The sequence below is a fragment of the Notolabrus celidotus genome, chromosome 1, assembly GCF_009762535.1.
Source record: "Notolabrus celidotus isolate fNotCel1 chromosome 1, fNotCel1.pri, whole genome shotgun sequence".
Lineage (NCBI taxonomy): Eukaryota > Metazoa > Chordata > Actinopteri > Labriformes > Labridae > Notolabrus > Notolabrus celidotus.
In genome coordinates this window covers 10,173,226-10,191,754 of record NC_048272.1, presented here as the reverse complement: position 1 = coordinate 10,191,754, position 18,529 = coordinate 10,173,226, and the positions used below count along the sequence as shown (strand labels likewise).

The following is an 18,529-nucleotide window of genomic DNA, read 5'->3' as shown; positions in this document are numbered from 1 at the left end:
AAACTTGCAGCAGTTTAATGTTATTTTTTTTACAAATAAAGTCCTTCTAAATGCTTTAAATTATGTCTATGCTTAGAATATGTTTGATTTTTTTTTTAAATTACCCAAAGGATAAAAGATTTGAGTAAATTTGAGGGTAACAGGAGGGTTAATAGTTCTGCTTTTTTTGTTTTTGTTTTTGCAAGTAATGTTTTTTTTGTTTTTTGTTTTGAGCTGTACTGTTGACTGTTGTCTCTTCCTCATGTTTTTCCTTGGGGACGCAGCGCCTCCTCCTGGCGGCAGGGAGGTACTGCACTTTATATTGCGCTTGGTTTGCAGTAACTATGGCAACCACTGTACGGTATCACTTACACAAGTAAACTTCGAAGCAATTCAACTGAAGAACACGCTTTAAGGGAATTTATATTTAATTAAGAGTGTGTTGAGCAAAAAAAAAATCATGGAGGCGTCGGTCATCTTCCCTGCCGAAGCAGAGGGGTTCGTTCAAAGTCTGGAGACTTTCTCTCTGAAAGAAGTTGGCTCTACGAGGTAAGATGAAGTTGTTAGCTACAGCATTAGCATGAAACAGTAATTTGCAGGAAAAAAATGGGTTTAAAAATCACCTCACTGTCTCCGGTCAACTTCTCATTCATTTAGGGATTATCACAGTGAACGACATTCTTTTTTTTGTCTCTTATGGTACATTGTCTCCAATTAACCATACTGGAACAGCACAATAAGTGCTGTGGTGGACAAAGTACAAGTCTTCATTACTTAAGTCAAAGTGTAGTTCCTTTAGGTTGAATATTACTCCAACACAAGTGAAAGTTGCTCTGTCAAATTATTACTTGAGTTAAAGTACTGAAGTACTTGCTTTTAAAAATACTTAAGTATTCAAAGTACTTTAGAAAAAATCTAAAACTGTTGTATTTTCAAAATACATAAATGCAATCAAGAATACATAGGAGTACATTCAGGTACATTCTGTTTATCTATAAACCATTTCTCAAAATATCTAAAAACTATACCATGGAATAAAAACAGAAACTAAGTTACTCCAAGCACAGACAACTTAGTTTGAAATGTTTATCTGGAATGAAACAAATGTTACGTAGCTCAACACGCTTTCCCAGGTTGGACAGTGACTTTTTGTATATTTGGGCAGAGTGAGAAACAGGGTGAACATTTTATAGTTATATCAAGAAGCCAATCACAGCCACTTGTATCAAAAAGGCAGTCAAATTCAAAGAGTAAGGTAAAAGAAAGTAAACAATTATACGTGTCAAGTTTTGGGTTATCAGACTGTAAAGTAAGTAAGTGAGTGAATAAATAAAAGTTAGTGTTTTGAGTTGAATCTGAACTGAATTAGCATCTTCTCAGTAGTTTGAACTCCAAGGACAGCAAACAGACAAGTCACAGAAAACCCAGAGAAAGGAAAAGTAGTGCTGTGTCATGATTTATCTGTCTCTGTGTGTTGACAGGTGGTTCAAACAACACGAGTACATCGAAAAACTTAACATGCAGGCAATACTGCATGCTTCTGCCATGCACAACGAGTTTGTCAAGGAGTTCCTGGTGTCACATGGAAAGGTGACTGCTGCCTGTTACAAATGATTGTACATGAACCGTGCTCTAAGTTAGGTTAGGGCAGGTTACTTTATTTGTTCCTGTAGGAATTTATTTGTTTCACAGTGAGTGAGTAAACACAATCAACAACACAAGACAGACATGGTTAACATGGTCATCTTTAAATGCCTCTGTTACTGACACACATGATAGTACTATGTACACATTAAACAGTCTTTTATCTCAAGTTGTTTCCTCCCCTCTCTAGATACCTGTTCTGGTCCATGAAATGATCCTTGTTGAAGTGTGGAAGCACAAAGTTTTTCCTATCTTATGTCAGCTGAAGGACTTTAATCCGAAGAACACATTTCATCTTTACATGGTGGTGAGTGCAAAACAAGATGATGAATTATGATCGGCCTGCAGCGCTCATCACTGATTTTATACCTTCTTGAATATCTCATTCTTAGCTCCACCATGAGGCTACGATCATAAACCTGCTTGAAACGATAATGTTTCATAAGGTCAGTAAGTGCATAGACAGTTAAAATGAACCAGCTGCATGTCATAAGTGTTCAAATATGCACTCATGCAGCTGGGAGGATTAGCTTAATGTGAAATGTTGAAGGAATCTTGTGTCTTTTGTAGGATTCTTGTGAGGCTGCTGATGACTCTGTTCTTGACTTGGTGGATTACTGCCATCGCAAACTCACCTTGCTCGCATGCAAAGCGACTCAGGAGGGCAAAACATCTCATGGCAAACACAAGCTATCAGGGACAGCAGTTATGTCTTCAATAGAGGTACAAGTGGCTCAGATTCTTGTTTTTTTATTGTTTACCATCATAGATGACATTTTTAACTTACTTTGCTTTATTAAAAAAATCTGTCTTTGACTTTGGTGAAGGAGTTACAGTCCCAGAGTGCTGCTCTGGAGTTTGAAATCTCCCTGAAGGCCATGTCTGTGCTGCGCTACATCACTGATCACACTGACAGGTAAGAAAGACATTGGACGGTAACACACAGGAGAGATTTTTGGGAATTATCTCAAACTTGCTCAGGGGTTTCCACTCTAGCTAAACAACTGCTTTTAGTTACTTTGGATTATGATTGTGCAGCTTTAGCTCAAATAAGGAACAGTTATGAAAAATGTTTATTACATATCTCAGAGCTGAGGCAATCAACTTCCAAGTAGTTGTTCTGTCAGACCAGCTGTTCAGAACTAAATAGGTATTGATTTCAAATTGATATATATATTAAAAAATATATTTTCACACAATTTAGATAATGTGAATGCCTCAAAATGGATGATATATGGATCATCAGAATTGTTGCAGATCACTTTACTTCTAATAAACCATGTATTTGTTTACCAGTTGTTTCATGGCTAATATGACGACAATATGTTTTCTTTTTTCAGCATCAGTGTCATTAATCGCATGTTGTGCACTCATAACATGCCGTGTGTATTAGTTCAGCTGCTTGACTGCTGTCCCTGGAGTCGCTGCAGAGAAGGTACGGCTAACACTCACACCTCTTGCTTCCTAAGTGGGTCCTTAAATATTAGGATATAATGTGCAACTTTTCCTTTAGGCGTGGTGGAAAAGTACATAAATGGAAAATGGCAGAAGATTCCTCCTGAGGACCTTTTGAAGATGACTAAACTTGATGGTCAGGTTTGGATTTCACTTTACAATCTGCTGCTGAAGGAAGACTGCCAAAGGAAGTATGACTTTAACAGCTTTAACAAGAACCAGCTTCTAAAGGTAAACTGAGAAGAAAGAGTTGAAGCTCAGTGAGTTATCATTCTGTTAGTGTCTGCTGTGTATTATCTGTAAACTTATACGTAGGAAATGCGAGAGTGCCAGATCATTGTCCTTCAAGTGCTTAAAACACAGATTCAGTTTCCAAGGGTTGTTTTGACTAAGATGTTTCCTCCTATTATATGCTTTCTCATCCTCTTCCTGTGGCATTAATTAAATAACCAGAGAATGTTTTCATCCTCCTGTTATCATTTTTTTCGTACACCAACTGTCTGCTTGACTCAGAAATCCGAATTCATATGAAATCTGATTTTGTTATTCATGCTGCTACACTATTATTTATAAGTTTATTGTTTTTGTGCCACAGCTAAGAGGTTTCCTGACAGAGGTGTTGATCGATCAGCTGCCAAACCTGGTGGAGCTGCAGCGTTACCTGGCTCATCTTGCTGTTACAGACCCCCACCCACCAAAAAAGGAGCTTGTTTTAGAACAGGTACACACCTACATACACATGCATACACATCCTTTAACACTTTAAACACAAACACTGTTTATCATCTGCTCTGATTTGTGTACAGATCCCAGAGATGTGGAACAGCATTGTACGAGAGAATTCTGGGAAGTGTAAGGCCATAGCAAAATATCAGGTCAAAGAGACGTTCAGCCCATCTGAAAGTGACCTGAGGTTACAGGCACAGAGGTACTGAAGAAAAACATCGGCCTGAGGACTAGAGGTATAGAGATATCTGATGTAATGTCTCATATTGACTCAAATACTGTTTTTTCTAGGTTGGCCCAGACGTACAACTTGGATGTGATGGAGAGTTTACTCCCTGAGAAGCCAAAGTGTGGTTCCTGTGGGACAGAAGCTACAAAGAGATGCTCTAAATGTCAGGAAGAGTGGTACTGCCGCAGGTACCACATCACAGATATAAGGGAGAAATACAATTCTTGCTTTCTTTTGTAGAAAAGAAGGATCTTTACTTGGGTAAACACTAAAGGAATGTAAATATACGCGACAGAAAAAGGGTTTCCTGGCTCATGGGATAGAGAAACTCAGACATCAAGATGGAGCTTTGAGTTGAAACACTGCTGGATCAGTTTGAAATGAGCCAGAAGAACTGGTTGGGGATCTCAGTGACAAGCCTCGCGTCCCAACCAGGAGATACAAGGACAGAACAAGGTCACACTTGAGATGTTAAGTATCTTAAGTAGCCCAAGGAGGATATGGCTCTTGATAAAGATTTGCAGGGCTACCTCAGCAAATATTAGGACAGTTGGATGGATGAGTGGATTGACAGACTAATGTTAAGACAGACTGCCTTATACTTTGTGGACATGATAGATGTTTCGTTATCTGAAATGAAATGAAAACCGATCTACCTTTCTGTAATGATGATTAGTTGAAGGTACGGTTTGTAGGATTTAGAAGAACAGATTTGCTAGAAATAGAATATAAAATTCCTAGCTATGTTTAAATGAGTGTATAATCACCTGAGTATAAAAAATATTTAGTTTTTGGTAACTTAAAATGAGCTGCTTATAGGTACATAGGCGCATGGCTGCCATCTTGCACCACCATGTTTGCACTGTAGCACAGAACTGACAGAACTATTCACATACACGTATTGTTTCTAGTAACTGGCCGTATGAAATGCACCAGTTGAAAGATGTAGAAGAAGAAAGTACAGTAGTCGTTGTGTGTAACAGAATTTGTATTGATGGACATTTTTAACAGTAAACACTCAATAAATGAGGATCATACTTATCATGCATTGAAGAGCTTCTTGTGCTCAAAGGCCACTGTCACTTCACTTACAGGAGGGGTGGTCTATGGAGCATTTTGGTCTAGAATCTGACCTCTAGATATTGCTAAATAGTCCCATTTCTACACACTGTACCTTTGAATGAACTTCTTTTTTCTAAAACTTTTTTTTTTCTTTTCGGCTGATGTAAAATCTCATCTTCAACTTGTTCTTATTTTTCAGAGAATGTCAGGTGAAGCACTGGCCCAAACACAAGAAAGCATGCCAGCTTATGGTTGAGGCCACAGAGAAGATCCAGAGAGACCTAAAAATCAACAGCTAAGGGACACAAGACATGGAAAGAGAACAGATCTGCTCAAGGAACATGAACATTTTTTATTCCTAAACAATTTGAACAGGAAATAATTTTCCTTTAGACACTGCAAAACTTAAGTTCCTGTTTCACAGTGTTGTTTGACTGTCACGTTTGTTCCTGTGAGCATATTTTGGCACACTGTTTTAGTAAAACAAGTTTCTTTTGGGGGGGGGGGGGGGGGGGGTTGTATTTCCAGCTTCTTCTCTATTATGAGTTGTTTTTTTCATATCACACTGTGCCTGTAAATAAAAACTTCCTTGTCTTCTTGGCTTGTACAGAATACAATAAGAAAAAAAGGCACAGGTATTTTCAGATGAGAACAGCCAGTGGAAAACCTACACTGTGTAAATTCAGTCACTTATATATGCAAATCCAGTTAAAAGCTCTGTTAGGGTTTTGTGGTTCCTCTTCTAGGTTAATATTTCTTTTAGTTATGTTTAGACTTTACCCTCCCATGAGTGTTGGGTTGTTGACTTTCTGCAGAGGAACTGATATGCGAGTATACATAAATCAAATTAATGTATGTAGGTTTAAGCATTATGGAGATTTGTTGTTAAATGTTTCAGTTATAATGTACATTTTACGTTGACACTGCAAAAGAACCCCACATCTATCACACAGTGGAAGACAGTGGTTTCAGGGGGAGGGGGATTTACACGCCCCCTCAGCTGTGCTCAGGCCTCATGCAGCAGCTCCCCCTTTGCTAAAACATTCCGGATGTCGGCATTTCTTAGTCTCATCTCACTCTCTCTCTCTCTCTCTCTCTCTCTCTCTCTCTCTCTCTCTCTCTCTCTCTCTCTCTCTCTCTCTCTCTCTCTCTCTCTCTCTCGTATGATACGCTGCTTCCTCCTACATCAGTCTGACTTAGTCAAAAGATGATAACTGTGTTGAGAGCTGTTCAGATATGATTGTTACGTTACAATGTTACCGACAAAACAGCATGTTGTTGTGCCTCAGTCCTTCTCTGAAACCAGCCGAGGATGAGAGGTTATTTCCAGAGATGTAGTCAAGGCTGTACACCTCCTGTACTTTGGAAACTCAGAAAAATATCTGCGGAAAGTTTTTCTCTTCGGATGGAAGACGTTTTGAGACAAAGCGGAGGCCACGGGGCTCTTTTCTTACCAATTCTAGTAAGTGACACTGATTTAAACTTACTCTGCAGTCATAGAGAGGCGGGATTTGTTGAACTTAAAGAGCTTGTGACAGGACTCAAACCCGAGTCCATATTTTCTTCCACCGTGTCTTGTTTGCTCCTTTTATTTGTTGGTTTATAAAGAAGATGGAACAAAAACCCCGTCGGCAGATATTAGACTCATATTACATATATGTGACAATGGGCTTCCAACTCTTGCTTGTTCCTTTCCCTCAACTTATGCCATGTTTGCAGACTGTTAAATATTATGAACAACTAGCAAAGAGTATGCTACGTATGAGTCGTTGTAACTTACAAAACACAGTTCATAATCACTGTCTGTAAGAGTTAAGCTTGGTGAATCTGCTGTATATGTAAATGCCAAAACTGCACAGGGTTTTTGAATGGGCTATTACATAATCATTATGTTATCCTACAGTATTTACTCTCAGCTTTAGATAACAAAAGTTTATCTCCTTTGTATGCTCCCATGTTTTCATTTTACAGTATCTTAATGGATTGTTATATTTGAACATTGCAGGTATTTGGCAGCTGTATTTACTTTGTAGATTAAAATATTGCATAAAAAAACATGATCATAATTAATTAAAAAAGGTATTACTTAAAGTGACCTTCACCTTGACTGGTTATAACGTGTATTATTTTTATTATTATTATTATTATACTATTTTATGTTTCGAAGCAACAGTAACTTAACATTAAAAGCACACATTAAGCATAAGGAAGATTACTTTAGGTATTTGAAGTACAGTAAGCTTATGATACTTAAATAGTAGTAAAATGTTCAATCATTCAATCAGTATTTTTATAAGGCACAAAATCTCAACAAAAGTTATCTGAGCACACTTTCTTGACCATACTTTTTGCTATGCTATTAGCAGACACCCAACATGTATCCAACATCTGCATTCTTTGGCAGCAATGGCAATGAAATGGGTAGAAACCTTGAGCAGAATCAGACTTATTGGTGGACAGCCGTCTGCCTTGACCAGATGTTCAGAGGAAGTGGGATAGATGGAGAAACAGAAAGAAAGAAATAGATAAAGCAACAGGAAGACAAAAATACAGAAAAATTAACAGCATAATATAGACAATGGGACAATACAAATACAAATATACAACATTAGCAATGACAACATTGAATGCAGGATCTAAAATTTTAAGTTTGAATGTTTCCATATCAGTGTTGCTACATGTACTTGTGTTCTTCCACCTGTCAGTGATAATGGAGAGAGTTTGGCTCTGAGTGACGCAATGTCTTTGGAGGAGTTGATTGAGCTCCGTGACCTAAGGCTGGACAGAGAGCGGATAGTGCTGACTGGCTCACGGTCCCCCTGCTCCCCTCCACGTCTGGAGAGAACCAATGCCCTGAGAATCAGCCCGGGGAAGGTCCCAGACCTGCTGAGCCGAGTGGGCATCATCAGGGTCCTGAGCAGCTCCCAAGACCCCCAAATCCCTGAGGAGAAGGGAGAGGGACACAATTTCCAGCCCTGCAGCCACGCTCAACCCACATGGTGCGACCTGTGTGGAGACTTCATCTGGGGCCTGTACAAGCAGAGCCTGCGGTGTGTCAGTGAGTCAGCTTACGTAGGATGTTTGTGTGATTTCCTTTAAGTATTTGCATTATGAGAAATAGAGCAAAAAGGAGAGTAAGAGGAAATTCGGTTAAATGGTGAAAGATGTGTCCACAAATGTAGGTGCTGCCTAAAATGACCCAGTGATCAGCTTTAAACATAGCCTTTACTGCCTCCTTTGCCATTACAGAAATGTTCTCCATGACGTGTTCCAGAAGAGATAAACAGGTTGTCTCTCAGTGAGGCTTAAAACCAAGACTATATTATTCACCTGGCATTTGATTTGAAGTATTTTTGCAGGAAAAGCATGTCACATATGCTGTTTCACAAGTGGTTTCAGTGGTAATGATTATCAAGGTTAAGGGTCTACTACAGACCTGTATGCTCTCTTAGCTCATGATGTATTTAAAGGTTAAAGGCCACCCTGGGTAACGGCTTTCATCATGTGAAACCCACTGACAACTAGCAGTGGTTTGTTTGTTTTCATGTAGCATGTAGAAAAAAGGATCTAGCTGTGAAACCACAATGAAACACTTCGCCAAATTTAACTGATGATAAATATGTATATAAAAGACACTGGGAAAAGATCATAGACAACAACCTACATGTGACCTGTTTCCATTTGTCTGTTTATTTTTATGTTATGTATAGTGACAAAAGCAGGAGAGTGTGTTAAATGCTGGAGAACTGAGAGTAACTGCAGTGACAATTAACATCCAGAGGAGGACACCACACCTTTACAGTTGCACTCTGTCCTTATGTGTGTATTAAAATGTCTGGCATCATAACATCAAAGTATTCACATTTGTTTTTACTAAGTACCTGTCTTTTTACAGATTGTAGATTCACATGTCACTACCGGTGCCGTCCACTGATCCGCTTGGACTGTAGCTGGGACCGAGGCTCTCTGTCAGACCACACGTGTGTGGTGGAGCACACAATAGAGACCGACACAAATGTGGTAAGGACCTTCTTTCTTGCAGTGCAACTAAGTGTGGTTCAATTGTTCCTGTGCAGCATTTCTCAGAAACCAAATTGCTAAATGTCAAAGATTACTTGCTTTTTAGGACAACTTCAACATTCAGAAAATTAAACCAGATTTTCCAATAAAGTTATCTTAAAAACATATAACTTACTGTATGGGCTGGTTGGATTGTGTGCTAATACAGTTGGACTAATTAAGAGGACAAGTGTTATCTTATGGCCAGAACAGGAACTTATTTCATGGCAGTAAAACAAACCCTAATACACATCCTCTGCGTATTCCCACTAACTTTTCAGGTTTAAGTAAAAGGTACCTTACTGTGCAAGATTAAACTGTATGTTTGCTTTTAGCCATCATGCAGGACAGGGTAGCTCCAGTTATGGGAACAACAAGCATTATTACATTCATTACATACAAGTAAAGGAGTTTCAAGGAAGTAGCCTATAAATACACAACATTAGACAGCATCTTTTGCAAGGTGAATTTCAAGTTTATCCAATGACAATATCAAATAAGTCATCGAGGACACTGTTTCACCAAAATCCTTTTGGACTACAATGAGAAAAGTAAAACACAAATGTATTTTTTGCATTTTTAAAAATTAAATTAAATAGATTTTTCTTTAAATTTAAATTGTTGGCTGCTTAAAGGACAGAAAAAAATAACACAATATAACATAAACATGAACCACCCTGGAAGTGATAAATGGAGTTTGTATTTTTTATGGAGACATTACATGTTTGTGAAAGGAATGGCCGTTAAAGGATAACAAGACTGTCAGAGGTTTTTATATCTTTTAATGATTGTATTTTTAGCGCGGATAAATTACCCTTTTCTCCCCTATGGTATTTATTAAGAGGTCAGTCAAGGCTACAAGGCAAGGCAAGGCAGCTTTATTTGTATAGCAAGCTGTTGTTCAAGGCAGCAGTGTGTATTCTCTTAGTCAAGGTTTTACCTTCCTTATCAAGCACTCCATGTTTATCAGAAAGTGACTGGTATGTAAAACTTTGGCAAGCTGTGAGCAGAGTATAACCAGTGTCAGTTTGCTGTTGATGTTTATGAATCAGTTTGCACCAGCCGTTTACAGAGCAGATCTGTTGACTAGACATGGGATACCAACAGGTGGAACCAACCCTGCATTCACATATGGTGTCTAAATAATCAGAAAAATTTGTTCCAGGCTGGAAAGACTCATGTGAGTGCCCTTTTGAGTTGAAACAACAACTTGGGAAAGTGTGCAAACATTTAAGGTCAACACTTGGGACTTTTGTATTGATTTCTGTGTTGCATATGGTTTTGTTTACCTCATGTAATCTTTATTTGAAACCAGCATGTAACCATTACTGGCTGTGCACTTGGGATTATCGAGATAGATTAGAAAAGTTTATTCATTTTTAGGATAAGTCAGATGAAGTGAAATGTTTTTTTTTTCAGGAGCCAGCAAGCCAGTTTAAAAAAATCCTAATATTAACAAATTCTACAAACAGTTTTTGAAATCTTGTTCATATGCACTCAGCATTCAAATCTAACAAATCTTCTTTGTAGCTTTCATATTTTTCCACATTACAACAGAGCACTAGAACATACTGACAATGGAAGAACTGCATGCAAGTACAAGATGTGGCTCACCCAATAAAACTCTCATACAATTAGTGTAATTCAATACACCTGTGTTTTCCTGCTATTCATATTAAACCAATGTTACCACAGCTGATTACAAAACAGGACAAACATGAACAGAAACTTGTGACACAATATAAGAAAAACAATTGTTGTGTTCATTTTCACATGTTGTTGCATGTCAATGCTTTGCCGTGGGTTTAATCCTGATCATGTCAGAACAGCCAGTGTGTTTAGGTGTGACTTTTCTGTGTGTTAGCCAACATTTGTGGTGGTTGCCAACAAAGTCTTGTGAAAAAAATGTTACCAACTCCTCAGCATGTACAATAAACAGGAAAGATGCCTTTGTAATGTCAGTGCCAATTGAAGGGATGCCTTTGGTTTTATATCTATTTGTGTTATTCCCTAAGTCAACAAAATACACTGTGGGTGGGACATTCTGAAGAGATTGATTATGAATCTTAAAATTATAGATGCAGGAACAAAGCCTTTAATTTTAGTTTTGAATGCTGGTCACTTTCTAGCAGAGATTAAAGACAGGTTTATAAACACACCTAGATTAAGTTTTCACATGCCAGATTTTTCCTGGAACTGCTACAAACTTGGAATGTATCTTGTGTAACATTTTCGTATCAGTCTTCTTGATGGTTCAAAGAAATACTGAAAATGGATTTTGTTTGTTTTTCAAAATAGTACAAGTAATGGCCTTTCATCATTTCCAAGGATGGCATGTTTCACTGCCTGACACTAAAACATGTAGATTAAAAAAATTAATCCAATCAAAGAACATGTCTTTGAAGGTTCTCTCTCATCCAGGTCATGGTAATTTAAAGCTTGATCAGTAAGGCAACTGGACTTCACCACTCCCTCGAAAGGCTTCTTCAGTTCTGACCAGACTGGGGAAGAGCTAGACAATGGACTAGACTAACGACTGCCAGGAGGTACTATAGGACAGCCAGAAACTAGGGTAACGACCCTACTTAGGACCCTTTGTGACTACCTGAGCACACCCATGACTGTTAAAGGCTTTTATTTTCTAACTCTTCCCCAGCACAAAATTACCTGGTTACCTGGCCATCACCCATTTCTGAAAACACAAGCCAACGTCAAAAGTCTTTCAGGAGGGTTGAAAGGCTGATATTACTGTGGGCTCTTCTTATGAACATACATATAAAAAAATTGGAGAAAGAAAACATGCTTTTGAGTTTAAGGAAAGCTATAAAAGATAGGCGTAAAATGTAAGGATGTTTGAGCTCTGACTGTCTAATTTTTTTACTGATTTTCAATGCGAGTCACTGCTGGATTACTTTTGAATGGATTGACCACTTGTTGCATTGTTTTGTTTTTATTGCCAATATCCACAAAGCAGCTCTGATATGTATAGGCTTAACCAAATATAGACCCGAATATAGAAGTTAATTGAATGGGCCTCCAAAGCTTTGGGCTTGAAGATACGTGCCTCAGTGTTTTATGTCTTTTAGGCAGTGGTGGACAAAGTACATGTCTTCATTACTTAAGTCAAAGTATAGATACTCCAGCTCGAATATTACTCCAATACAAGTAAAAGTTGCTCTGTCAGATTATTACTTGAGTTAAAGTACTGAAGTACTTGCTTTTAAAAATACTTAAGTATTCAAAGTACTTTTTAAAATATCTAAACATCGTATTTTCACAAAGCATGAGTGCAGGCAAGAATACATAGGAGTACATTCTGTTAAATTATAATATTTAAAAAACATTACTTGAAATCTCTAAAAACTATACCATGGAATGAAAACAGAAACTAAGTTACTCCAAGCACAGCACAACACATTTTAGTTTGAAATGTTCATCTGGAATAAAACAAATGTTAAGTAGCTCAACACACTGTCTCAGGTTGGACTGTGACTTTTTGTGTGTTTGAGCAGAGTGGGAAACAGGGAGATCATTTCAAACGATATGTATCATTCTTAATTTCAAAAACCTCTAACACAGGGGTACTTATGGGTTAGCAGTCTAAGCGTCCAACATACAGAGGCTACAGTCCTCCTCGCAGGGGTCGCTGGTTTGATTCTCGACCCTACCATTTCCTGCATGTCTTCCCCCTCTCTCTTCTCCCCACATTTCCTGTCTCTCTACAGCTGTCCTATCAAATCAAGGCAAAAAGGCCAAAAATATAACTTTAAAAAAAAAAAAACTCTAACACGGGCTGAAGATATGGCAATGGGTGCTCAGGTGAAGAATTACAGTCATCATCACGTCTAAATGAACTACCTGATCTGAGTGAAATTTGCTCTGTTTGCTCCACGTTCAACCGTTGAGATGCACTAAATACAGGTAGGGCTAAACCACTGAGACAAACAGAACTACACAAACACATTTTATGTCTTAGGGATCAGATTTCAAAAAAGAGAAGGAAATTCATGAGCTGGCTTCAAAGCAAAAGTAGTGAGTAACTAGAGCATTGATAAAAATGTAGTGGAGTAAAAAGTAAAATAATTGTCTTCTAAATGTAGTGGAGTAAAAGTAATAAGTTCCCCCCAAAAAATAATACTCAAGTAAAGTACAGATACTCAAAAAATGTACTTAAGTACAGTACTCCAGTAAATTTACTTTGTTACTGTCCACCACTGATTTTAGGCATATATTAAATTGAGGAACAATGAAACTCGCATGTGATCCATGGCTGTGTAGTGTGAGCAGTCAGTCTGATCACCACATGACATTGTAGATGAGGCTATTTCGCGGGGAAGAAGCAGCATCCGTGGGAGAGGGAGGCGGCAGCATCCCAGAGGGAGAATGGTTGGGGGTGGTGGGGGTGGTGGGGGGGGGGGGGGGGGGGGGGGCGGCATTTCCCTTCGGCGTCCAATCGCGATGGGTCCCGGTGGTTTGTGTATTTTCTAATCTCAAGTCAACGGACATGGGTGGGGCCTCGACCGGCGGGGGAAGGAAGCGAGACAGCAAGGGCGGGGGCCTGAGTACATCCTGTTTCTCACCAGACAGACAGACCGAGTTTGTGTAGTGGAAACGTGGCCGGCAGATAAAGTTAGAGGCAGAAAGTTAGCAGGATTTTATCGGTTACTGTTATAATATCAAAGCGCGTTTTGAGAATCGGCCGCCTGGGAGTTTAAGTAGCCTTTAAGCTTATTATAATCACAGTTATATCCGTCTAGACTCTTCTATTCATTTAGCAAAGAGTGTTTACTTTTTGTGAAATTACATTTAGTTTAGACCGGTATAGTCAGCATGTCTAAAGAAGCGGCTAGCAGCACGGAGAAAACCCCGTCTTTCGAGATGACCTGGGGCAGCTCCACCAGCAGCGGCTACTGCAGTGAGGAAGACGCCGACTCCGAGTTTGAGCAGTACTTCACCGCCCGGACATCTTTCTTCCCCAAAAGCCGGAAAGCTAACGTTAATGTCGACGTTAAGAAGGTGAGAAGAAGAAGAATTGACGGAATAAAAAAAGAAATACTAACTATGAGCTCAAACAAAAGTCAGTTCCTCAATGCAATGTAAAAAAAAAAAAAGGGAAGTCAGAGCAGAGAGAAGGGCGATGGCTGGTTCCTCATAATGTTGACACTTATTTATTTTTTTTGTTTTAAGCTTGTTTTAAAACAGTAGGCCTGCAAATCCAACATTTTAAGGGGTCACTGGCTTAGTTTTGTCCCAGCTGTATCGTGTTTTGCTCAAGGGCACACCAGCAGAAGAGAAGATGCTTTCCAAGTTAACTCCTCTCATGCAAAGGGTGGAGCTCTGGTCCTTCCAGTTTTCAGTAAACTTTTAATGACATGCATATCAGCTCTGGGAAAACAGTCAAGTTTCAACATGACAGTGTTGGCCTAGAACCACTTAGATACATTTTTCATTATCTATTGTAACAAGCTCAGACCCACAGCTGAACTCTTGCTGAGAACAACCAGAGGGTCATGTTTAGTGACGCACAAACCCGCCTCTCAAGTTTCCTGCACCCACTTTGTTCCTCTAATGTCTCAATCACAGTTGAGTCATGAATTGTTTGGGATTTGTTCATTTTCTGTTCCCTTTGTCACCCCACACCCACTCATATATCAGCTTTCTTTAGTGAGAAACAGATGTAGTTACTAGAAACTCACTGACATTCACCATTTTTTTTTGACTCTGTGCATAAACTGATATTGATGCAGCTTATTCTTGCAACACTGATATGACACTCCTTATGTGGGCATGTAGAGGCACAGTTGCATATGTTGTCCTACTGTCTTCTACCATATTGGAAAGCTCAGCATGACCCTAGTATTGATTTATTGACTTGTTAAAGGCTGTATATTAACAGCACAGTCTTTCAATTTGCCTAAGGATTTCTACTATTGATTTTGTTCTGCTTGACTAAGCTGTTACCCATCCCTTTTAGTGCTAACAACTTTGCCTGGAAAAAACAGCTTCATATAAAGAGATGGAAGCAGGTTATAGTAGGCTTACATTTTATACACAACCAAACGTGTCTCTGTATAACACAAACATCTGCATAAGTACAAATATAAGCAGCTTTTACAGGCCTGTTTTGACATTCAATTACACTCATGAAATTCCCTGATCCCACTTCGAGGAGTAGGTTGTAATACAGCGGAAAAAATAAGCTTGTGCAGAGTTGAACTCTGTATGCAGGAAATACCAACCGAATAGTAGACCCAGGAAGAACTCTAATTGAGCTAACGGTCCTACAGATGCTGGAGCCCAAATGTGCATGACTGAAACATGACTGGGAGTTAGTGGTCAGTGAGGCAGCTGACTTTACAGGATGTGTCTGCAAAACAAGGGAGGGCATTGTCTCTCCCACTTGTGAGAGCCTGAGGGGGGAGGCTATTTTTACATGAATACCAAGTTAAGGAATGCGATGAAGAACCGTTGGTCTCAGTCATTGCAAACAGCTGCACAGTGCACATGCACTCTCCCATCTCCCTTATCTCCCCCCCTCCCCCCCTCCTCTTCTTCACGAAGGATTAGAGCAGTCAAACAGGATTGGGCAGCGCTGACATCATCGTTTCTGCATTTGCTACGTTGTCCGGAAGTAGTGTGTCTGATGCAACTGGTGGTCCCTGCTAGAAATAAAAGAGCTTAACAGAAAGTGGATCCCCATTATGTTTACTATATGTGAATGTCTTTAATCTTTTCCAAACAACATCTGGCGTTAATGTTCTTATTATGAACCATTTAAATTTGACTTTGGATCACATAGCTGTTACTTCTACATAGAAACTTAACAGCTAGTTTCAATATAGTGTTTGAATTCATTTCATCAGTAGAATAAGTTGATATTTTTGTACATCAGCAATATATGTTAAGAGTTTTCCCATATGAAAGTCTGTAAATATTTTAGAACTTTACTTTTCAGTGTCCGAACCCAATGCAGTCTCCAGCCACTCTTCTAGAGCCGGTGTATTGTGGGTTTTTGAGCTTGAGTTTCTCAAGGTTTTGAGGCAAGCACTGACACCTGGTGGTGTAACACTACAACTCCTCACTCTCTTTTCCAGGATGAGCAAGTTGAATGGGGAAAGCAGGAGTTGACTACAGCAGATATTCAGCAGAAGGTGAAGGAATACAACGCTCAAATCAACAGCAATCTGTTCATGAACACGGTCAGTAGAGATGATTTACAACTGATCCATGCATTTTCATGTAAAGATGTCGATTCCTTCAGTTTAACATCTTTATTTCTCTGCAGAACAAGGATGGTTCTTACACCGGTTTCATTAAGGTGCAGTTCAAGCTGGCACGACCTGTGTCCGTCCCTCCTCCAAAGAAAGGAGGTCAAGAGGCTGGAGGGAGGAGGGCCAGCGGAGTGAAGCGCCGCACCTCCTTCTACCTGCCAAAGGATGCATCCAAACACTTGCACATAAGCTCACGCACTTCTGCACGTGAGGTCATCGAGGCTTTGTTAAAAAAATTCACTGTGGTGGACAATCCTGGAAAGTTTGCTCTGTTTGAGCGCAGTGAGCGTCATGACCAAGGTATTACTGAATTTTATTACACATTGAGGTGCAGTGATTCTTAAAATGTACTCTTACTGTTGGGCCTTTCCTGATATTACTTGAATTAAAATTATTAATCTTATTTTTATTTAACAACTTTATTTTCAGATACACTAAATGCTTTTTGTCCATCTCATTCAGTCTATGTACGCAAACTTCCTGATGATGAGCATCCTCTCCGCCTGCGTCTGTCTGCTGGGCCAAACGAGAAAGTCCTCAGCTTTGTCTTGAAGGAAAATGAAACTGGAGAAGTCAACGTGAGTGCAACATAAACATAGAAAATAACTCAAAAAGTCTTTGCTGCAAATATGCTCATGCAATTTTTTTCTTACAGTGGCATGCCTTCTCCATGCCTGAGCTCAAGAACTTCATGCGCATTCTGCAGCGTGAAGAAGAAGAACATGTGAAGCAGATAGTGCAGCGGTACGCTGTGGCCCGCGCTAAGATGAAGGAGGCCCTGGCTGGTTCGACCCCCGGCTGAAACGATCCCGTGAAGGGGGTTTAAACATGCACCTCTTGGCTGGACAACCACATGAAGATGACCAGTCATCGCTGCATCCAAAGATCCCGAGAATACAACTCAGAAACGCCTCATCGGTGAATGAGAGTGTGACAGGGCGCAAGACAATGAGAGAGCTAGCGCGAATGTGCGTGTGAGATGATGCGAAAGATGAAAAGTGCCTTACACCTGGAGAGTCTGATGTGCCTGAGAGAATGAGTTGAGAGAAGTGACGAGCAGATGAGGCTGTGGTTGTATCCAATTATGTTCTTTAGTTATTGGGTAACATCTGATTATCCTGATTACCTCAGCTATGTCATTTAGACTTTCAGGAAAATGCCATTAACAGTTTTAACATTTAGATATCCAAGTCAATCAAGCCCCATGCTGTGATGAGCGTTTATTCAGATGGAAGGAAAATTAAATCTTTCTTTCATAAATTTAAATCTGTAATGTGTCCAGTCATGAGATTGCTGCCAAGTTTAAGATAAACTCAGGCTGGTCTTAGAACTTCCCATCATGATAACCTCATATTGACATTTGTCCTGTTAAAAAGATAAATACATATTTTGCTGAAAGGTATTTGGATATTTGGACTTGACCCAGCCTCAAAAATCTGCCACGGTCTCTAGACACCCCTGATGGGTGCAACTCAATTTTTTATTTTACTGTCAGTTTGTGAGCTTGACTGATGTATGGACATTTGTATGCGATTATGAATGTCAGAGAGAAATATCGATGTCACTCTGGTTGACTGGAATTTTGAGTGAATATGAGTATACGTGTGTTTCACTTAAAACTTTCATTCCTTTATATCTGTTTTATTCTTTCCTTTAAACTGTTCTTCTCTTGTTTCTCAGTTCACTTTGAATATATGTCTATGCACACTTTTATATTGTAGCACACTTCAAGATGTGACAAATGTGCACTGTGTCCAGTAAAGACTTTACCATTTCTATCAAGGTTTGTTTTATTTCCCATTCTCAGTCGAATCTGTGAATATCTTTCTAACTTTACCCAACTTCACCTTGTTATCATACAGATATCCCTGCATTTTTGCATTTTGAATGAACATAGATTGGATTCTTTGTGTTTATCAGGGAATATAAAAATCCATAACAGGAAAACAACACACAATCCATTTTTATTTCTATGTTTTAATGGAAAACGGCTTTTTGTTTGAACATCTGCTACATATATTGAAAAAAGAAAAAATGCCTGCTCTTTTGTTTACCGATTTGTGTTTCACAATTGGAAATAGAATGAACGGAAGGTACACGGACC

At 39.2% G+C, this 18,529-nt stretch overlaps 2 protein-coding genes across 3 annotated transcripts; both read left to right on the top strand.

Annotated features, from left to right (window-relative positions):
• The first annotated feature begins 316 nt into the window (after positions 1 to 316).
• On the top strand, positions 317 to 5,692 carry zmynd10 (zinc finger, MYND-type containing 10). Its single transcript, XM_034678709.1, has 12 exons — positions 317 to 528; positions 1,461 to 1,569; positions 1,814 to 1,930; positions 2,016 to 2,069; positions 2,194 to 2,346; positions 2,451 to 2,539; positions 2,964 to 3,058; positions 3,137 to 3,309; positions 3,674 to 3,799; positions 3,885 to 4,006; positions 4,096 to 4,221; positions 5,295 to 5,692. Exons 1-12 carry the CDS (start codon positions 440 to 442, stop codon positions 5,392 to 5,394), a joined length of 1,353 nt encoding a protein of 450 aa, XP_034534600.1. The 5' UTR covers positions 317 to 439; the 3' UTR covers positions 5,395 to 5,692.
• Positions 5,693 to 6,240: 548 nt separating this feature from the next.
• LOC117809096 (ras association domain-containing protein 1-like) lies at positions 6,241 to 18,203 on the top strand. 2 transcript variants are annotated; one of them, XM_034678804.1, is made up of 7 exons: positions 6,241 to 6,557; positions 7,801 to 8,153; positions 8,991 to 9,115; positions 16,249 to 16,353; positions 16,440 to 16,725; positions 16,888 to 17,003; positions 17,081 to 18,203. In XM_034678804.1, exons 2-7 carry the CDS (start codon positions 7,835 to 7,837, stop codon positions 17,225 to 17,227), a joined length of 1,098 nt encoding a protein of 365 aa, XP_034534695.1. In that variant the 5' UTR covers positions 6,241 to 6,557; positions 7,801 to 7,834; the 3' UTR covers positions 17,228 to 18,203. The 2 variants fall into 2 exon arrangements, with proteins under 2 accessions (XP_034534695.1, XP_034534738.1); XM_034678847.1 differs by lacking the exons at positions 6,241 to 6,557; positions 7,801 to 8,153; positions 8,991 to 9,115 and adding an exon at positions 13,668 to 14,170.
• Positions 18,204 to 18,529: the final 326 nt, after the last annotated feature.

Coding starts and splice junctions, on each gene's coding strand:
- zmynd10 (XM_034678709.1), top strand. CDS start 440: ATGGAGGCGTCGGTCATCTTCCCTGCCGAAGCAGAGGGGTTCGTTCAA. Junction 529..1,460: donor AAAGAAGTTGGCTCTACGAG/GTAAGATGAAGT, acceptor GTGTGTTGACAG/GTGGTTCAAACAACACGAGT. Junction 4,222..5,294: donor GAAGAGTGGTACTGCCGCAG/GTACCACATCAC, acceptor CTTATTTTTCAG/AGAATGTCAGGTGAAGCACT.
- LOC117809096 (XM_034678804.1), top strand. CDS start 7,835: ATGTCTTTGGAGGAGTTGATTGAGCTCCGTGACCTAAGGCTGGACAGA. Junction 9,116..16,248: donor TAGAGACCGACACAAATGTG/GTAAGGACCTTC, acceptor TCTCTTTTCCAG/GATGAGCAAGTTGAATGGGG. Junction 17,004..17,080: donor ATGAAACTGGAGAAGTCAAC/GTGAGTGCAACA, acceptor TTTTTCTTACAG/TGGCATGCCTTCTCCATGCC.